Raw genomic sequence first — 20,632 nt, 5'->3', positions numbered from 1 at the left:
TTTGCACGCGTGTGAGAAAAAACTGAATGTGGTACCCAGACCCGAACCCGGACTTTACTGAAGTTCGGGTTTGGGTTAGGTGTTCTTTAGATTTTATTATTTTCCCTCATAACATAGTTAGAATGGAAAATAGTAGCATTCTTTAATACTGAATGCTAAGTATAATGTTAATTGAGGGTTAAAAAATAATAAAAACATAACTCACCTAAATCAGTTGCCTTGATTTATTCTTTACAGATATACCATGACCTGGATAAATGAGAACCTTCACAGACATAACTCACCTCATCCACTTGATCGCGTAGCCGGGATCGTCTTCTTTCTTCTTCTTTCAGGACCTGCAAAAGGACCTTTGACGTAATTGCGCTCACCACGTGGTTGATTATGTCATTAAAGGTCCTTTTGCAGGTCCTGAAAGAAGAAGAAAGAAGATGATACCGGCTGTGCGAACAAGTGGATGAGGTGAGTTAATTTTTTTTTTTTTTAAAGAATTCTGCATTAAGAATGCTATTATTTTCCTTTATATCATGGATAATAAAATCTACAGAACACCTAACCCAAACCCGAACTTCAGTGAAGAAGTCCGGGTTCGGGTCTGAGTACTACATTCAGTTTTTTATCACGCGCGTGCAAAACACATTGCACCCGCGCGGGTTTCCCGCAACGCATCCGGAGCAAATCCGGGACGCCCTTGTGAAAGAGACCTACAGTAAGTGTTTCAGGCCTTGGCATTTTCAGTTCTTTTCACCAGTGATCTGCAGCGAGGTCTGATGGATCTTTTCATGCATAGACTCATATACAAGAAATCTGTAGTACTCTCTTCCTTCTCCATATGGTCTATTATGACCACCTATGTGACACTGTCACTGACCGTGTGTGTGTGAACATGCTGTTTTCATCCACCGTACCAAATTTATATGTTTTACTTTGTGCTTGTTTCTTCTTTCTAGCTTTTCCTAGGAGCAAAAGCAGCGGGATACAGCTACATTTGTCAGACTGTAGATTATTCAGATGATGTCAATGAAGTCAGGGTAAGTACTTGTTGTCTGTGACAGAAGCACATTTAGTGAAGGGGTTGTCCGAGGTTTGATATTGATGGTCTGTCCTCCGGAGATGTCATTATTATCAGATCGGCGGGGGTCTGACTCCTGGCACCTAATCAGCTGTTGGAAGAGACCACAGTGTTTTGGTGAGCGCTGTGGCTTGTGATGTCACTCTCATTGGTCACATGACCTAGACGCAGTGAATGGGACTGAGCTGCAGTACCAAGCACACCCACTATCCAGTGGGAGACCGCATCGCTCAGCAGAGTGCCAGGGTCTCCTCAAACAGCTGATCAGCAGTGGTGTCGGGCGTTGGACCCCACTGATCTGATATTCATGACCTACCCTGAGAATAGCATACAAAATCCAGATGGACGGCAGCATCTCCATACGAAAAAGCTTCTTTATTCACAGTGGGTCCATGAAAAGCATGTGTACATACGCACCAGTAAAAAAATGCAACGTTTCGGCTACATGGCAGCTTTTCTCAAGCATAACATGAAGTGAAATACAAGGGTTTAAATAGTGCTCATACTTCTGCCCTCAGCTAATTATTCCAATGAATTATGTTAGCATACGTAAAGAAACGCCTCCTCTAAGCAGACATAGACCAATCCTATCCACTTACCAATAGTGACTCGTGGGACACATCCTGATGTCCATCTCAGCGTTCCCCTGATGCCATTGCACATGCCCAAACGCTTTCTCCACCTCCTTCAAACATGTGACAAGCTCCGATCATGTGACGCATCACGTGAACATAATTCTGTCACGTGAGCGCCCGTACACATCATTCCTAACCTAACACACCTCCCTGTGCGTTGGCACACTCCGCCCTATCCAGGAAGCGCCCAGTATCCAAGGAAATGGCCCACCATGCGGTACAAACACAGACTGATTATATCAGTTATTGTGTTGTATAATAGTGAAATGACAGCTCGAGGGGGTAGTGTTATCGTAGGAAAGGAGGACTTTTGTATTATCTTGTTCAATATAGCTTTTTTATTCATGATGTAAAACGTCCATGGCTGTATCCCACCTATCATAAAAATATATGAGCTAAATTAGACTCGATATTAAAAACAACTTCGTCATACTGGCTCTAGATTAGACATATATACATTATTCAATTCCACTTACATTAAAATCAATATTCCATCCATGGGGTTGTAATGATCTCAAATTATAAATCCATCTTAATTCTTTCTTCCTCAATATCAAATCCTTGTTCCCTCCTCTCCTCAGTGGACCCACAGAGTCAATCACCCTATATATTAACTGGTTAATCGAATGGCCTTTCTCAATAAAATGTTTAGCAGCCGGTTTATCCAACATGTTTTTCCTGATCGTACTCTTATGTTTATTTATTCTTTCTCTTACTTCCATAGTGGTCTCGCCCACATATAACAGGCTACACGGGCACTGTATTATGTAGATGACATCACGTGACCTGCATGTATAATAGTTCTTAATTTTATACACCCCGTATAGGGATGATTGAAAGAGTCACCTTTGATCATATTGCTGCAGTTACAGCAATTTAAACAAGGGAAAATTCCCCATCTTTCTTGGGGCCAAATATTTTTGTCTCTCTACCTGTTTACCCCCAATATCCGCTTTAACCAGCCTGTCACGTAAGCTGTTATTCCTCCTATAAGCCATCACTGGAGGTCTTCCAAACTCTCCTATTGAGGGCAATCCCTTCTGTAGGATACTCCAATCCCTCCTCAAAATGTCAGATATATGGGCACTATGTTTACCAAACGTAGATACAAATGGAATCCTGGTACATCTTGTTTGATTGTTTGTTTAGTCTGCAGTATGGTTTCTCTTTCAACATCTTTAACCTTTTCACTCGATCTCTGCAACAACCTCCAAGGATAATCTCTAACAATAAATTTGTGACACATTTCATCAATCCAAGCATCATGAATCTGATCTGACACCACTCTCCTAACTCTAAGAAGTTGGCTCCAGGGGAGTGATTCTAACATTCGTCGTGGATGTGCACTATCATACCTCAACAGATTATTCCTATCTGTGGGCTTCTGGAACAAATCCGTTTTAATTCCACCATCCTCAACAAAGATCCTCACATCCAAAAACTGTAATTAATTGGTGGATGTAGTCATAGTAAATTGTAGGCCTGGAATGGCACTATTCAGATGTTGATAAAACAACTCCAACTCAATATTTGTACCCACCCAAATCAAAAAAATGTCATCGATATAGCGCCACCAGCGCAGGATCCTCTCTATAAACTCTGACTGGTACACCAGTCTGTCCTCCACTCCCGCCATATAGATGTTAACATAAGTTGGGGCCATGTGTGACCCCATCGCGGTTCTGCGCTTCTGTTGGTAAAAGGAATCCCCAAAAAGGAAATAATTCCTCCTGAGGACAACTTCTAGGAGCTGGAGGACAAACTGTGCACCAGTTGTAGAGAATCCCGTGTCGTTTAGCGCCATACCGACTGCCCTCAATCCATCATCATGTTCAATAGATGTATATAAAGAAACAACATCAAAAGAAACCAAGTAAAATTGTTCCGGTAACACTACATCTCTCAATTTCAACAAAGAAAATGACTTGTATCCCTGATATACGAAGGGTCTTCAATGGCATATCTCCGGAGTAACCTATCAAGGAATATTGTTATGGTGCTGAAGACAGATCCCCTTCCCGGAGTATGCTCAAGTCCCTTATGGATCTTAGGCAGCATATATAATAGAAAGCTTACAGGGTATTGTACCCTCAAATATTCCCCCAATTACTTATCAATAATCTTTTCATTCAAAGCTTTCTCCACAATATCTGCTATAAGATCCATAATCTCGGGCCTAGGATCAGCCCCCAGCACCTCATACACCTCAACAACCTCTAACTGTCTAAACACTACATTTTTGTACTTTATAGTGTCTAAAACCACCACCGCTCCACCTTTGTCGGCAGGTTTAATAGTTCTATTCTTGTTGTTCTCCAGATTCCTAAGGGCCTCATTCTCTCACCTGGACATATTTTATGAACTACTTCTCAATTCATTATCTTTGCTTTCATTCGTTTAGTGACAATTTCAATGTAAGACTCTATAATGTGGTTATTCTAAGGAGCAGAGAAAGAACTCTTATTCCTTAAATCTAGATCCGTCAAACATAGCATATTTTTATCTTCATTTATTCCAGTGTCCCTCAGTACTTTAAAAGCAAAATACCCCTTCTATTTCAAACCAGTCACTATTAGCAACCGGACTATAGGAGAGTCCACGACTTAAAACCTTAATCTCATCAGATGTTAACTCCACCAAGGATATATTCACTACCAGATTTTTTATTTCTGTGTGTTCCATCTCGTTTTACGCCCTTGCGTCTCCTTCATCCGTGATTGCTGTCCCTGTGGAGGTACATTTCTTCTGGGGCCTGTGATGTTTCCTTCCTCCCCACCTATATTTCCTCCTTCTTCTTTGCTTGTCTAAAAAAAAACGATTGGGTCGCTTCATCAGTAGATTCGGAATCACATGTGGTAAATCCAAAGTGGCCCTGCTCAAACCTCTCCCATTTCTTCTTCTAGGTTTCCCTAAGATATAGGGTGATTGACCTGTTTTTAATGCACTGACTCACTATTGGTAAGTGGATAGGATTGGTCTATGTCTGCTTAGAGGAGGCGTTTCTTTACGTATGTTAACATAATTCATTGGAATAATTAGCTGAGGGGAGAAGTATGAGCAATATTTAAACCCTTGTATTTCACGTCATGTTATGCTTGAGAAAGGCTGCCATGTAGCCGAAACGTTGCATTTTTTTACTGGTGCGTATGTACACATGCTTTTCATGGACCCACTGTGAATAAAGAAGCTTTTTTGTATGGAGATGCTGCCGTCCATCTGGATTTTGTATGCTATTCTAATGACCAAATGGATCTGAGGTCAAGGACGAGCTGATGAATTCTGGAAACATCTTTAAGGTCATTGGTGCTGCTCTCAAACACAATTTTACTCTACCCTGAGAATAGGTCACCAATATTAAACACCAAGAAAATCCCTTTCAGAGCTCTGTTTTAGGAAAGTGCTTTTTACCCAATTCCCTGACCTTCTATAACTGAAACCTCTCGCTTCATGAGCAGGAGTTTTCTGATGCTACAGCTGGGTTGCTGCATGGGACTGCTACTCCAGAGGTAGAATACAGGCTGCCGTAAATGGCAGACCGTAGTTTTCTAACGCACTCTTAGGCCAGCAGAAAAAAATGAAATTTAATCTTTTGTACTCATTAAGGGAGCAATGACTAATGCAAGGAATATGTAATTCCGTGTCTGAACACTATGGATTACACACTTCTCACCTGATAAGCTCCGTGCTCCCATCCGATGTTGAGGGAGCACGAAAAAAAAAGGGAGGTTCTTTAAAGGGAACCTGCCATCAACTTTTTTGATGCCCTCTCCAAGGGTAACATAACGTAGTGTCAGATATGCCGAGTCCAGTAGTCTGTGCTGGAGAAGAGTCACAGCTGCCTGAAAAGAGTCATCGTTATTCATGAGCTCCAGCCCCTCTTTCTGCCTACCACCCATTTCTCTCAGTTCTTCTCAGGTAGGCTGCCAGGTTTGTGATGTAAATTATTGTTTTGGGCCACAGGACCCCCCCCCCCCCCCCTTCCTTCTTTTCACTAAGCCCTGCCCAATTTTTTAAAAAGTGCCAAGAGGAACAAGAAAAATATAGTTGTACAAAATGCCTTTTACATCAAATTTTGCCACTTTTTTTTCATGCCAGAAACCTGGTTTAAATCCTTTGTAAATGACCCCTTTTAAGTCCACAACTACGAGAAATAAAACATTAGGACAAAAATAAATTCTGCTTTTGTTCCCCTTAGCAACCTATCACAGTGAAGCTTTCATTTTTCAAGAGACTGCTTTTCTTTTAGACCGTTTCATGAATATCCCGCAGTGGTTACAGGGCTGGCTACATTTGGAGGACTGGAAAATCATGCAAAAAAGACAAACTATATGAGATAAGATACAAGCAGGACACAATTTCTCATACGTTCTTTATATTGTAAATGGCATTTAATAATTTCACACAGTTGAGTGGCTTGAATACATTTGTATTGTTACTGTTATCCTGGGCCTCCCGTTCTGTCTTTCAGGTAGCTTCTGCTCTATGGTGGTATTACGTCTCTAAAGGAGTTGAATACTTTGATACAGTGTTTTTTATACTGAGGAAAAAATTTAATCAGATCAGCTTTCTGCATGTTTATCACCACTGCACAATGTTCACCTTATGGTGGATCGGAATCAAGTGGGTCGCTGGAGGACAGTGTATGTATCGATTTTATTCTTACATTTTTTTCTTGTTTCAGGCTTATTTTTATTCTAAACCTTAAAGATTATTATTATTATTATTTGATGATTAAAGAATCTCTAATGTGAGGACGGTATTAAACATTAGAACATCTAGAAGTCTCCTCTATACAACCCCCAAAACCAGAGCTGCATACTGTGCTTGGCATCCAGCTGAAAACAACATTTGAGATGGGTTGTCCTAACAGTACTCCTTCCAAATGTCCTATTAAGCTGGATGCCAAGCACCTTGTATAGCTTCCACAAATGTTGGTTCTGACAGCTGAATGGTGGGACTACCCACTAGTCTGACCCTATGTGGCCATCCTCTAGAATATGTTAATCTGTTAAGTCCACTTGTCTTAATGCTCTTCCTGACAGCTGGGACCTGAAGTGTATTTAAAGGGGTTGTCCTTTTACGCCTGGAGCAGTCCCCTCTCTGCCACTCTGGATCCCTTCTGCGTTACTCTGCTCCCTGGTATCACATTGCCGTTCAGGCCAGTAATCGGCTGCAGCATCACATATGACCCTGCCCGTCCAGAAGTTTACAGGATTGTGACCAGAAGACCGCAGAGGGGAACGTTAGGGTGCATTTGACTAGGATTTGTTTCAACAGGTGTAACAGGCTGCTACTGATACTTTAAAAAAGTTTTAAAAAAAGCTGGACAACCCTTTTAATATTCTGTATTATACACTCCTCAACATCGAAATTGCAACACCAAGAAGGAAAAGTTGTGCAATTATGAAAATAACAGGATCGATGAACATGGTAATGATATGCTAATGATAAAAAAATGGAACAAAATATTCAAAACATCTTGATTTATTTGCTAACAAGTTTGAGTGTCGCATTCAGAAATACAGTACATGCACTAAGACGCCTTGGCATGCTGTCAATGAGGTTATTGATGGTTGTCTGAGGAATGTCCTGCCATGCTGAATGCACTCGGGCACGGAAATCATCAAGATCCACTGCTGACTGCTTCCTTTGCAATTGCCGACCAATGACATCCCCGATGTGCTCAATAGGAGACAAGTCTGGAGACGCGGACTAAAAACTTTGCTTTCCACCCTCCCACATGCCACAGATTGGAGCTAGGTACTTGAAGATTTGATCATCTGCAGATCTTAGCGACACCTGCTACTTCCTAGATTTGCATAATCTTACAACTTGTCCTTTAATGTTGAGGAGTGTAATATATTTACCTTAAATACAGCAGTGCGCTGAGATCTGTAGATGTTATTCACTGGGATTTGGAAAGACTGTCCAAGGTCAAGGTCATTCAGCAGTTTTTGATGCTTCTTTCTGTAACCAATGAGAAGAGATGAGAAGGGATATTGTTTTCTTCCATGCTTTCTCTCCCTTTAGGGTGCTGGCTTTGACCAAAAAAAAAAGACAAACTCTTCCAGACTGCCCTATATAAGATCGGTATATTAGAGCAGAAGCAGGTACAGGTGAAACTCGGAAAATTAGAATATTGTGCAAAGTTCATTTATTTCAGTAATGCAACTTAAAGGTGAAACTAATATATGAGACTCATTACATGCAAAGCGAGATATTTCAAGGCTTTGTTATAATGTGGATGATTATGGCTTACAGCTTATGAAACACTAAAGTCACAATCTCAGGTACCCTTTGCTCAGGGGGTATGGATTAATTAGCTGACTAGAGTGAGACACTTTGAGCCTAGAATATTCAACCTTTTCACAATATTCTAATTTTAAGTTGCATTAATGCCATTCCTTTTAATTTGCATTACTGAAATAAATGAACTTTTGCAAGATATTCAATATTTTTCTATACAGTTATTCATGAAATCAAAGCCACCCTAATGGACCCAACTGATGAAAGTCGCAACAATCTGCTGATATCACATTGGGAAGCTGCCAGCAGCCACTCGCTGCAGTATCACAGTCTAGAAAATAGCGATTTAAAGGGCATCAGTCATCAGATTTGTACCTATGACACTGGCTGACCTGTTGCAAGTGCACTTGGCAGCTGAAGACATCAGTGTTGGTCCCATGTTCATATGTGCCCGCATTGCTGAGATAATGTTAAATTATAAGCAAATGAGCCTCTAGGAGCAATGGGGGTGTTACCATTACACCTAGAGTCTCTGCTCTCTCAGCAACTGCTGTACCCTCTTCACTTTGATTGACTTTAGGAGAAGTCAGCGCCAGGCGTGATAACGTTTACACTGCTTGGCCCTGTCAATCAAAGTGCAGAGGGAGCAGCAGTTACAGAGAGAGCAGAGCCTCCAGGTGTAATGGCAACACCCCCATTGCTCCTAAAGGCTTGTTTGCATATATGAAATCTTTATTTTTCTCAGCAATGCGGACACATATGAACATGGCACCAGCACAGATGTCTTCAGGGGCTGCTGTTCCATCGATAATACTGGTTGGGGCCCCTGTGATCATACATTCATTATCCATCTTTTAGATAGGTAATAAATGTACTTAGTAAAAATCCCTTCTTCATATCGATGGTTTTTCTTACCACACTATTCCTATGTCCTTTGATGTATAAACCCGCGGGTTCTCAGATTTAGGGCTCATGCTCATGAATGTTGTTGGCTGGTGCCCGTAATGCGGCCTGCATAATGGGTCCGCAATCCAGAAGGTGGGGTGCACTACGGAGTGCTTCCGTGGGTTATCTGTCCGTGCCTCCGCACCACAAAAAAAATTAGAACGTTTTCTATCTTTCTGCAGTGCGGACGGATCACAGACCCAGCCACGTTGCCCCGTGCATTGGGGACTGCAGTTTGTGGTCCCCAATGCACAGAACTGGCAGCACACGTTCGTGTGCATGAGCCCTTAGTGTTATGCTATGAATAGCAAAGATGGGAATACCCCTTTAAAGCAGGGCTGTGATTGAATGGCTTGGTGTTCTCTGATATATTTGTGTCTCATTCTTTTCCAGCCTTCTTTGGTGCACATATGAACGCCTTGGTCCATGTGGTGATGTACCTGTATTATGGCTTAGCTGCCTGTGGTCCCCATCTCCAGAAGTATCTCTGGTGGAAACGATATTTGACAATTTTACAATTGGTAAAATATTTTTTCTTTTTTCCAGTTTCTACAAAGCGACACTGAATTATTAATAACATCCATGTAGTGTGTCTTTTTACATACAGAGGTGTGAAATATTCATCCGTTGGTTTCTTTTTCCACCTCCTTGGCTTCTCTGTTAGGAATATCCTGCTTTCTTGTTTTCAGGGAACATATGACATATCATGACGGCACAGGGAGACAATACTATCTGTAGGCAGAAGTAGTCAGGTGACCACCATGTTGCAGAGCCGGTAGTCACTGTCCTGTCACCATCAAAGAGGGTAGCACTGTTCATGTAGATGTGGAAGGTCGGGAGGCAGGGCATCACAGGGACCCTGGAAGAAAGGTTCTGGATGGCGCTACCTTTCTCAGGGCGATCTCCCTACATTACATAATGTTTTCAGCGATAATATTTACGTGTACCTAAAAATTTTAATATGCTTTAAAACGTATTCTAAATGTCATAAAATGAATATTTATAATATACCTTTTTACCTTTTCTTACACTATTCCCATGTCCTTTGATGTATAAATCCGCAAGTTCTCAGATTTAGGGCTCATGCACATGAATGTTGTTGGCTGGGTTTGGGTTAGGTGTTGTCGATTTTATTATTTTCCCTTATAACATGGTTAGAATGGAAAATAATAGCATTCCTAATACAGAATGCTTACGAAAATGTGGCACAAGAGGTTAAAAAATAAAAATAATAAACTCACCTCATCCTGCTGTTGGTGCAGCTGGCATCGTCTTCTTTCTTCTTCTTTCAGGACCTGCAAAAGGACCTTTGATGGGGTAATCCACGTGGTGAGCGCGATTAAGTCATCAAAGGTCCTTTTGCAGGTCCTGCAAGAAGACGATGCCGGCGTGTGATCAATAGGATGAGGTGAGTTCATTTTATTTATTTTTTAACCCCTCGTGCCATATTTTAGTAAGCATTCTGTATTAGGAATGCTATTATAGTAAATTGACTTTAATGGGGTTGCTCATCCCTATCATCTCCTAGCAACCATGCGTGAAAATCGCACCGCATCCGCACTTGCTTGCGGATGCTTGCGGTTTTCACGCAGATCCATTTATTTCTATAGAACAGGCATCCTCTAACTGCGGCCCTCCAGCTGTGGCAAAACTACAACTCCCAGCATGCTCGAACAGCCTACAGGTATCAGCCTACATCAGGGCATTGTGGGAGTTGTAGTTTTACAACAGCTGGAGGGCCGCAGTTTGAGGATGCCTGCTATAGAATATAGAACATGCTTTGATTTTCACGCAACACACAAGTGATACGTGAAAATCACCGCTCATCTGAACAGTCCCATTGAACATGGGTCCGGATTCAGTGCGGGTGCAATGCGCTCACCTCACACATTGCACCCGCACGGAATTCTGGCCCGTGTGAAAGGGGCCTTAGACATTAGTTATGCTGTTAACTACGGTAAGCAGCAGGCTAATCAGGCATTAGGAGAAATGACCAGTAGGTCAGCATGAAAAGGGGCTACAAGCAATGGAGCAAATTTTCAAGAACAGCTGTTTCCACCCTTTTTTAAGTGGGTTGCGAACACTTCTGTTGCTGTTTATTTTAGCAATGACTACTGCAAAATCGCAGGAAGATGCTGAATTTTGCCACAATTTTGTGGTTTCCGTTGCAGAACACCACAACACAACCACTTCTTGCACCACTGCTTTATTTTCTTGTCCGGCATTAGGATCATAGGTTCACACCACTAACAAACGAGGGGACAAATTATCTTCAGGTTTCATTCAGAAGGCAGACTTATGGTTAGATACCAAGCTAAGGCTACTTTCACATTGGTGTTTACATTTTCCGGTATTGAGACCTGGCAGAGGTTCTCAATACCGGAGAAAAACGCTTCCGTTTTGTCCCTATTCATTGTCAATGGGGAAAAAACTGAACAGAATTGAATGCTCCAAAATGCAAAACGGATCCGGCATGACACACAATGCAAGACAATAGATTAACTTTGAGTGGTGTTCATGCCAGATCCGTCATTGCTGTTTTAAAGATAATACAACCGGATTTGTTCACGACGGATCAGGCAAAAACGCATGTGTGAAAGTAGCCTAAAAAACTCTCTGTCCCACAGCCCCTTTTTGCTGTGTTTTTCAGCCCACTGGTTCTGGGCAGACAGTCTTTGCCTGGCCTGTGGATGCTTGCTTCCTCGCTGGTGCAAATAAGATGTGAGTGAGACGCTACACTAACGTCGGTATCACAACAGGTTTGGATCCATTATTAAAACCTGTAGGACGTGGGAAAAATAGCGTCAGACATACATTTTCCTTCATTGCGATCCGCAAAACCCTGATACCGGCCGTGTGTGTTCCACATTTTGTGGAACGGAATGGCAAGCCCCTAATAGATCAGTCCTATCTTCGTCTGTAATGCGGACAATAATAGGACATGTTTTAATTCTTTTGCAGAACGGACACAGAAAAAAATCTATTTGTGTTCATGAGCCCTATAACAGTGCCAGCAAAGTGAATGAGATTTGACAAATTTCAAGTACACTGTGCTTTTTTCTTCAATGCAGAATTGACCTGCCGTTGGGATCCGCGACATGTCCATTGTTTGTGCGATTCCGCACCTTATGTAGAGTGGTTTTCAGCATAGCCTTCAGTGAAGCTGCATAACCACAAAATCTACACCAAAACCGCAATAAATAGTGCAGATTTATGTGCATATTTTATGCAGTTTTGGTGCAGACTTTCTTAGACATGGTCCGGGGCAGGCAACATTTTTTCTGTCGGAGATAGCTGCACGCTACCACTATACAGTGACATATAGCGGTCATATAGGAGGTCACTACAGAGTATTATCACACTTTTCTGGTGCCTGTGGTGAAAACTTAAATGGCAACTACAACCCCCTCTCTCCCAATGTGGGTTCACATTATGCAACATTTTATTTTTCATTTCTTTCATTCTGTTTTTTGACAAAAAAAATGAAAATCTGACAGCATAAAAATGTACTGGAACGTGCAGCACTTGTGTGGCTTTTTTGGTGCCACCCTGTCTGCCTCCACAATATTTCCGCCATTTGTTTTGATAAAGAAGTAAGATGAAACGTGCCCAACTCTATCGATCGTATAAATGTCTGCCTATTAGAAGTGATTAGATAGATAGATGGACATCCACACGGACAGATAGAGTTCACATTCGAACATACATACTTACCACCTGCCCAGAGAGTCAAAGGCAGGTGGAAGATTGGATCCAGGGCTGGTCAGAGGTCACCTCAGCCAGACATGACAGTTGCATGCTTTGTCTCTGCAGCCTGCCTGTTCCATCCTCCAGCTAGTCCCGACTGACCGCCTGCTGATATAGAAGAGTGGAGGCAGGAAATAAAGGACCCATAGGTCCTGCCTGTGATGGGGCAAACTTGAATGAGGACTCCATTCAGCCCTGATGATTCCAGACAGCTCAGGGGGAAGAGACACAGGCTGTGGCTTCTCTGACTCCAGATGAAGGAATAACCGTGAGAGAGCAGCAGGCACATACTGTAGATGAGACTAAGTGCGGGGGGCTAATCTAACACTAAGAAGCTACACAACAGCAGTGGGAGAAGCTTACTGCTCTGCCTAACATCAGTGGAAGGGACCGTGCTAGCTAGCAGCGGTCGTAAGTGGTGGAGGCCCCTGGGTGGGAGCCTTCACCATGGTTGGCCCACTTGCTGTTTCGGTATTCATTGCACTTATGACTGAAGAAAACAATCAGTTTACTGCATACAGTGGTTATTAGAGGAACATGTAACAGTAGCACTACCCAGAACCAAAACCAGACTTCCTATAACATTTTTAGGATTTATTGTTGTATTTCTGTTAATATTTTATGTCTCTCCAATGTCACCCACCCTTTGGTTTGTTGATTTCTAGGTTCAGTTCCATGTCACCATTGGTCACACTGCCCTGTCTCTCTACATTGATTGCCCCTTCCCCAAATGGATGCACTGGGCGCTGATTGTATATGCAGTCACCTTCATTGTTCTCTTTGCAAACTTTTACTATCGGACATACAATGCACCAAAAGGATCAGCACGGAGTGGGAAGCCTGTCCAGAATGGAAAGTCGGTGACAAATGGAAAGTCAGTGACAAATGGAAAGTCGGTGGCAAATGGAAAGTCGGTGGCAAATGTAAAATCGTTGACAAATGGAAAATCGGTGACCAATGGAAAATCGGTGACCAATGGGAAATCAGTGGCAAATGGAGTAGTTAATAATGGTGCACTGAACAAACATGAAAACCACAAAGTAGGTGTAGAGAATGGAAGGAAGAGGAGGAGGGGGAAAGCAAAGCGAGAGTAATTAACCCCATGCCTTATTCTTTCTGGTGATCTGAATCCTCCACTCTTGAAGGAGACATCCCCTTTTAACTATACACAGTTGATCAAGCGCTATAAAGCTGTTTAGGTTCCTGAATTGATTATTGGTATTATTTCCTTTCTAACGGAGCTTGATCTGTCTCTAATTTATTCTTTCCAGCCTAGCGGGGCTCTATTTTTACTATTTCTCTGGAGGGAGGAATGACGGCGTCTGTTGGCTCGTGCGCACTGAGGGAGTTCCTAGTGAATAATATGTTGTAGCAGCAAAGAGGATTCTCTAACCAGTAATTCAGATGATTAAGGAGGAGGCAGAAATCACTGCAAGCAAAATAAACCAAGGGATCGTTCTATTCTTATTAAGTGTGTCACAATATTATGGCACATACTCCATGTTTAGCTCTGAGAATGATGTTATTATCTTTAATTGCTCCTAGAATACAAAAAACATGAGGGTAGAGTTTATCCAGAGCAACTGCGTGAAAGAGCCGCGCATCGGACTCATTGAAATCACCTAAATTCTAACTTGGTTCAGTATTTCCATGATCCTGCTGACAAGTACCCAGTCTAATTGATTTTAAGGACTGTGTCACGTGGGTTAATAAAATATACACTGACCCAATGTTTAGGTGTTAAATATGGTGGGTGCATAAACCACCCATGTAAATAATGGATATCCTTTCAGCTGTATATATACCCTCCACCATTTACAGCTTGGGTGACTAACATGCTCTTTAAGGCCCCTTTGCACAGGCCAACTGAGCAGGGAATTACCTGGAATGAGTTTTCATTCCCAATAATTGCCTGCTCATCAGATGAGGTGAGAGCTGCATTTACATGCACAAATCGTGTCCTCTGTATGGGGACAACGATTACTCTACACAGGATGATCTGCTGCCCAGAAACAATGATTTTGGGTGCCACATCAACAATGCTTTCACCCGGTGAACGAACAGTAAGTTAGCGAACATCAGTTGATATGTCTGTGTGCCTTTAGAGGTGCTAGTAAGATAAGCCGCCAGGCTAATAGCATTGGGCTTACCTTTTGTTACTCACTCGGTAAGTACCGACATTGAGCAGAGGCAGTAATTGGCTGTGTTCTGCGCTGTAAGCTATTTCCATATAATACTTGCTTCCAGTCTTCCTCTGATACTGGTAATCTAGGGGTGGCAGGTCTAATTTAATAAAAAACCACCAATTGTGCAACTGCTTCTAAAACGCATTCATTTTTCTAATTCTTTGACACGTTTGTTAACCACTTTGATAGATTAGCCCCAAAGTGGTTAAAGGGAACCTGTCAGTAGTTTTATGCTTCCAGGTTGTAACAGTTCCAGGGCATGCCAACAAGTCCTGATATTCGCAAGCTCCCGACTCTCTCCGCCCCCTGCTGGTGTAGGAGAGAAGCTGTCAATCAGCAGCAGGTGGGTGGGGAGCGCCGAGACTTGTGAATATCGGGACTCATCAGCATGTGCTGGAGCTGTTTAATGCAAAACAACTAGGACAATAAATAAAGTGATCCACTAAGGGGGACCTGTCACTAGTTAAGACACCCAAAAACTGCTGACAGATACCATTTAAAGGGGTTGTGCAGTCATATAACACTCTATAGATATATTTCCATAAAACTATTCACTTACTAAAGTATTTTCACTTTGGTCTCCAGCTCTCCATTCTGATCCCCAGACACGTGACCACAACATTCCAGATTACACACATGCAGCATGACACTGAATCTCCGTCACTTGTAGCCCCGCCCCTTAGATGGCGCGTGCCTATCCTTTGAAGTCAGCTAAGCACCTACGAGTTTGAACACAGTTGCAGTGCACAGTCAATAATGTGACTTCCTAGAAGCCCCGCTGCCTTAGATAGAGCATATCTTCGCTCTGAGCTAGTGCCTGTTATTTTCAGCTGCGCAGGCATGCAGTGCTGTATACCACTGAGGCCAGTTATTGACTGCAGCGGTCATGTGTGATATATGGGCTGCAGTTAGGAGACCAAGGCCCGGCAGGGAAGGTGGATCGGCTGTGCTAGAATGGTGGGGTTTCCAGATAATTTTTTTTTTTTAATGGTTATACTTCTTTATTTTTTTTAGTCTAGTTTTTGTATTGACATTTTAATGCAAAACTATTGAACCTTTTCTAAAACTATAGACAAACTAGTATAAAATAATTTGTTGATTTGTATTTTGACATACAATAAAGTATGTAATTCTAACCATTCTTTCAACACCTACATGAAGAAGGTCTCTCCAAGTCTGTCATATAGATTATATATGTGGCAATTTGTAAAAAAAAAAAATATATATATATTATTTTGCTTTCTTTTTCCTATTGTGTAAAATCGTCCCAACCCACATTACTGTTTGAGTATATAAATCATCTGGCACAGTCTGTACAAAACTTTGATTCATCTCCACCTACATGTGTTTTCATGTAAATCTATTGTGTTTTGTGATGTACAATGCATTTTGCTATTGGCTGTTGGTTATACTGGGGTGTCAATAAGGGGCTCTTGTTTTCTCAGCATGCCCTATCATTTCTGCCCTTAGTGCCATTCTGTGAAGTAGGCAGGATAGGCACAATGCATATTTACTGTTTTTGTCCCTCAGTTTACATGACAAACAAAAGTTATGGTGCAGGAGACAATACATCGTTATAGCAGGACAAGCTCTAAGTTCCCTGCAACCTAGAGGGAATTTAAGAACTTACTGCAAAAGCTCCCTCTAGTTACAGGCAGCTAGAATTTTTTTTAAATTATTATTTAATTATTAAATTTGTCTATGCAGGGGGATTTGGACCTGTAATTGCTATAAAAATAAATTAAAGAAGCACTCTTGCAAGCAATTTATTCTCTCCCATTAGAAAGGTACATGATGTAAATTGTAGTGAAGGTAATCTCTGTGCTGTATTTGTGCGTTATCTACTTTGTTCTGGTCCTCAGATGTGTCATATGACCAAATCTCTTGACATTCCCACACAGCAAATTAAAGGGGTTGTCCGGTACTAAACAGACATACATACATGTCCTACCTTTTCCACATGTTTCTGAAGCCCCATTTTCTTATAGGAAATTCTTAGCCGGAAGTGAACTTTTCTTAGACTCAGTGACGTACCGGGTCCCTTGCAGGAGCGCTGATGCCTCTTCTTTCGGCAGCTCACGGAGCCCGGTGACGTCACTGGCACTGATGGGCGGGCTTTAGCGCTGCTCTAGCCAGTAAAACGGCTAGAGCAGCGCTAAAGCCCGCCCATCAGAGCCGGTGACGTCACCGAACACACTGCTGGGCAGAAGCCTCCGCCGGGCAGTGTGTTATTGTAAACAAAAGAGCCTTTGCCCAGCGCAAAGGAGAGCATTAGAGCATGAACTGCTCCGATGCTTAAGGCAGGGGGGCTGCCTGGGTGAAAATAGAGGTTTGTCCGGGTTCAGCTCTGAACCCGGACAACCCCTAAAAGTGTGGACAGGAAGCCAGTTTCTGAATCTATTCCTATTATATCTTCATTGTTAGTCTCATAGGAATGAATAGAGAAAGTGACTTACTGTCCTCCATCTGTAAAGAATAAATCAAGGCAACTGGATATAGATATACCATGACCTGGATAAATGAGAACCTTCACCGACTTACTGTCCTCCAGACGCTGTGCCAGTTAGAGAGTCGGAGTGTCTGCCGCATGACACAGCTAAGGACCAGAAGGGAGCGGATATACAGCCATCGGTAAAGAGATTACCTTTACTACAGTTTACATCATTTGCCTTTCTAACAAGCCAGAGAATAAAAGATATAATGGGAGTGGGTCCTTAAGAAAGTAATTGATGCAGAATTTTGAAGCTATTACGATAAAAAGGTGTTTTCATGGACATTCACCATGAGACAAGAGCATGAGTACATGGCATGGTGATCTCTGGGTTTACTGTCAGCAATGTTCATTGTGCCTCCTTTTAAGTAGTACAATCTACGGTACTTGTGTGGTCCTCAGATCAAAAGTGACAGACCCTCTACATCTGAGTGTATTATCTGTTGTCTACAATTAGTGTGCATTGTTAACCATTTTCACTTGTCCTAATGTCTGTCTTACTGCTCGTTTTAGAATTTGAGATTTTTAGAGATAAAGAAAAAAATATAGGGGGGTCATTTATCAAACTAGTGCAACCAGTCAGATTCCTCCTTTCATTTTGGACAGCTCCTTTGGAAAGGTGGAATCTGATTGGTTGCTATGGGCAACTAAGCCAGTTCTGCTTTACACCAGTTTGCTAAATGATGCCCATAATGTCTGCTTTAGTACAATAATAACCCTTTATTTGGTGCTTTTAAGTAATCTGATGTAAGATGAAAAATTTCTAAAATATTGTAGCGTGTGAAGAATAGGGCGCTCTGGTAATACTGGGTGTATCAATATGGACACTGTTAGGTTCATGTAGACTTGAAGACATGAGGTGGCAGGAGATAGCCATATCATTACACATGTGCGATTTTTCTTTGTCATAACGTATAAGCACAGAGCATGAAATCTGATGGATTAATTTATTAATATAAGTTCTCAGAGTAGGAGAGTAAAGTGTGGTATATATTGAATTGACTTATTTATTTTGCTCCAACTATCAGGGGATTTTGAATGTCTTGTTATGTAGCGCTGTGTACTTTTATCTGGCGTCTGTCCATACATATATCATTTTTTGAATGTGATGATGAGGTTACAGCCCATATGGCATGCATGGGGTTAGAGGAATAAGCATGGGCTTCTATACAATCTATCGTAGAGGACTCTACACATATATAATAGGCTGTGTTTCTATGCTGGACGTGATTCCATACTAATATTAAATAAGGTCAGCAAATAATATGTGACAAAAGATCCCCAGTATGTGCAAGCATACACACAAAAGGTGACCCAGAGGTTTTTGACTACATATTGTTTGCAATAAATCATATGCAATATTGCTATGTGACAGCATCTAAAGAAATCGCAGTGATTTTAAAGGGGTATTCCAGTTTTAATGATTACATTATGTAGCGAATATGATGTGGCACAATTTTCCATTATACATCTATTTAAAATGTCGTTTGCAGACCTTTTATTATATCCATACAGTAGCCTCTGCCTAAAGAAAAAAATGGTATGGTCCATGTTAGTCCTGTAAAATGCATCCATAATAGAGCTGTATAGTACTAAACATGGCGTCAGTCATGTGAGCAATCATGTGACCTGGCTTTTAGTTAACTTCCTGGGTATCTAATAGATAAATTGCAGTGTATTGGGGGCAGAACATGTACAGTATGTACGGTATTACTACCTGCAGCATCATGTCTCTGTCTGTATGGAAGTAGATCTGTGTTTTTAAACTTTATTAAAAACATGACATCATCTAGAGACAGGCACCCATTTTATGGCATCATCTAGAGACATGCAGCGATTTTACATCACCTAGAAACAGACGGCCATTTTATTTATTTTATAACATCACTTAGAGGAAATAACCACAATAATATCATGATTCCACCACTAGTCCTATTCACTTATCACATGAATGTGTCCTGATCCAGCACATGTATGTCATGTGACACTGCTGCTTACTGAATATCAGGGATGATATGATGGGAAGAGTGTCACATGACTGATGCCATGTTTCAGTTACACCGTGGATACATTACACAGGACCGAAACATGGGCTATACCATTCTACTGCCCATAGGAGTCAACTGCCTGATATAAGAAAGTTATATATGCAGGATTGTAAATACATGTATATTACAAAATTGTTGGATTTCTTATTATATGAACCAAAAAAAAATAAAAACAGGAATACTCCTTTAAGTGTAGACCTGGGCTTAGACTAAATAGAGCTTGAGCCATATTGATCTTTTTCGTACATGAGAAGAGAAACAATCATGTCAAGGTTACACATGTGAACGGAAAATGTTGTTTCAATAAAATGTATAATGCTGTGTATTATTTTGCTTCCTTTCCTTTAAAAAAAATTGCAGTGTTTTAATATCTTTAATATGAATTATGTTTCATCTTAATGCACATTATTGCTTGCTTTTTGTCTCAAGGAAACCTCTTGAACAGGACAATTATTTTTTATGACTGCATTTTACTCATTTTGGGCTAAAAATCTTTTTTTTTTTTCTGTTTATCTTTATTAAAAAAATTCCAGTTTTGCTTTGTACAGGGTTAAATTTCAGCCTATCTGCAGAGTATCTTACATTCATTTTCACACTGCACCTTTATCTCTGAACTTCTGACAACTCATAAACACACATTTAAGCCATATTCTCGTTAATTTAGCTATAATGAGTGTTTATGAGCTGTCTGGAATTCACAGATAGGGTCTGTTCATCCCGCTGTCAGAGCAGCAACCTAATGGCTTAGTGTGAAACGGTTTCAGGGAGTCGCTGTGCTCACTGGAGCTCTGGTGAGCGTTGCAGGCTCCCAGCAGCTTTCCAAGCACAACACCTTATATCATATAGTGGCTGTGCTTGGTATTGCAGCTCAGCCCCATTGACTTGAATGGGGCGGAGCTGCAACTAGGCCATGTGACCAGTGTACAGTGACATTACATGACCTAGGAAGAGGACGATCTGATATTGATGACCTAGCCAGAGGATAGGTCATCAATACTATTTCCCAGATAACCCCTTTAAATCAGTTTTTTTAACTCTGCAATCCAGCTTAGATATTACCAAATTTCTTAAAATGTGTTTTGCGTGCAATTCGACAATTTTCTTTTAAATTTTATTTGGGTACAAATCGATCTACCCGAATCATAAGTACTATAAAGGGCTCATGCACACGACCTTGTTTTCAGTTCAGTGGGGCCGCAAAAGATGCCGACAGCACACCATGTCATGTCCGCATCCTTAAGTCCATTCCATGGCCCTGCAAA

At 41.4% G+C, this 20,632-nt stretch overlaps 1 protein-coding gene across 1 annotated transcript in view; it reads left to right on the top strand.

The window, feature by feature from the left end:
- The window catches only part of ELOVL4 (ELOVL fatty acid elongase 4), a 48,426-nt gene extending 31,452 nt beyond the window's left edge, over window positions 1–16,974 (top strand). The window contains exons 3-6 of the mRNA XM_044290395.1: window positions 951–1,031; window positions 6,176–6,347; window positions 9,292–9,419; window positions 13,311–16,974. Coding sequence (XP_044146330.1) covers window positions 951–1,031; window positions 6,176–6,347; window positions 9,292–9,419; window positions 13,311–13,739 — 810 coding nt within the window. The 3' untranslated portion in view covers window positions 13,740–16,974. The remainder of the gene's footprint in view (window positions 1–950; window positions 1,032–6,175; window positions 6,348–9,291; window positions 9,420–13,310) is intronic.
- Window positions 16,975–20,632: the final 3,658 nt, after the last annotated feature.

The sequence above is a fragment of the Bufo gargarizans genome, chromosome 4 (assembly GCF_014858855.1).
Source record: "Bufo gargarizans isolate SCDJY-AF-19 chromosome 4, ASM1485885v1, whole genome shotgun sequence".
NCBI lineage: Eukaryota > Metazoa > Chordata > Amphibia > Anura > Bufonidae > Bufo > Bufo gargarizans.
Note: the sequence above shows the minus strand (reverse complement) of the source record. Positions and strands in the feature narration are given on the sequence as shown.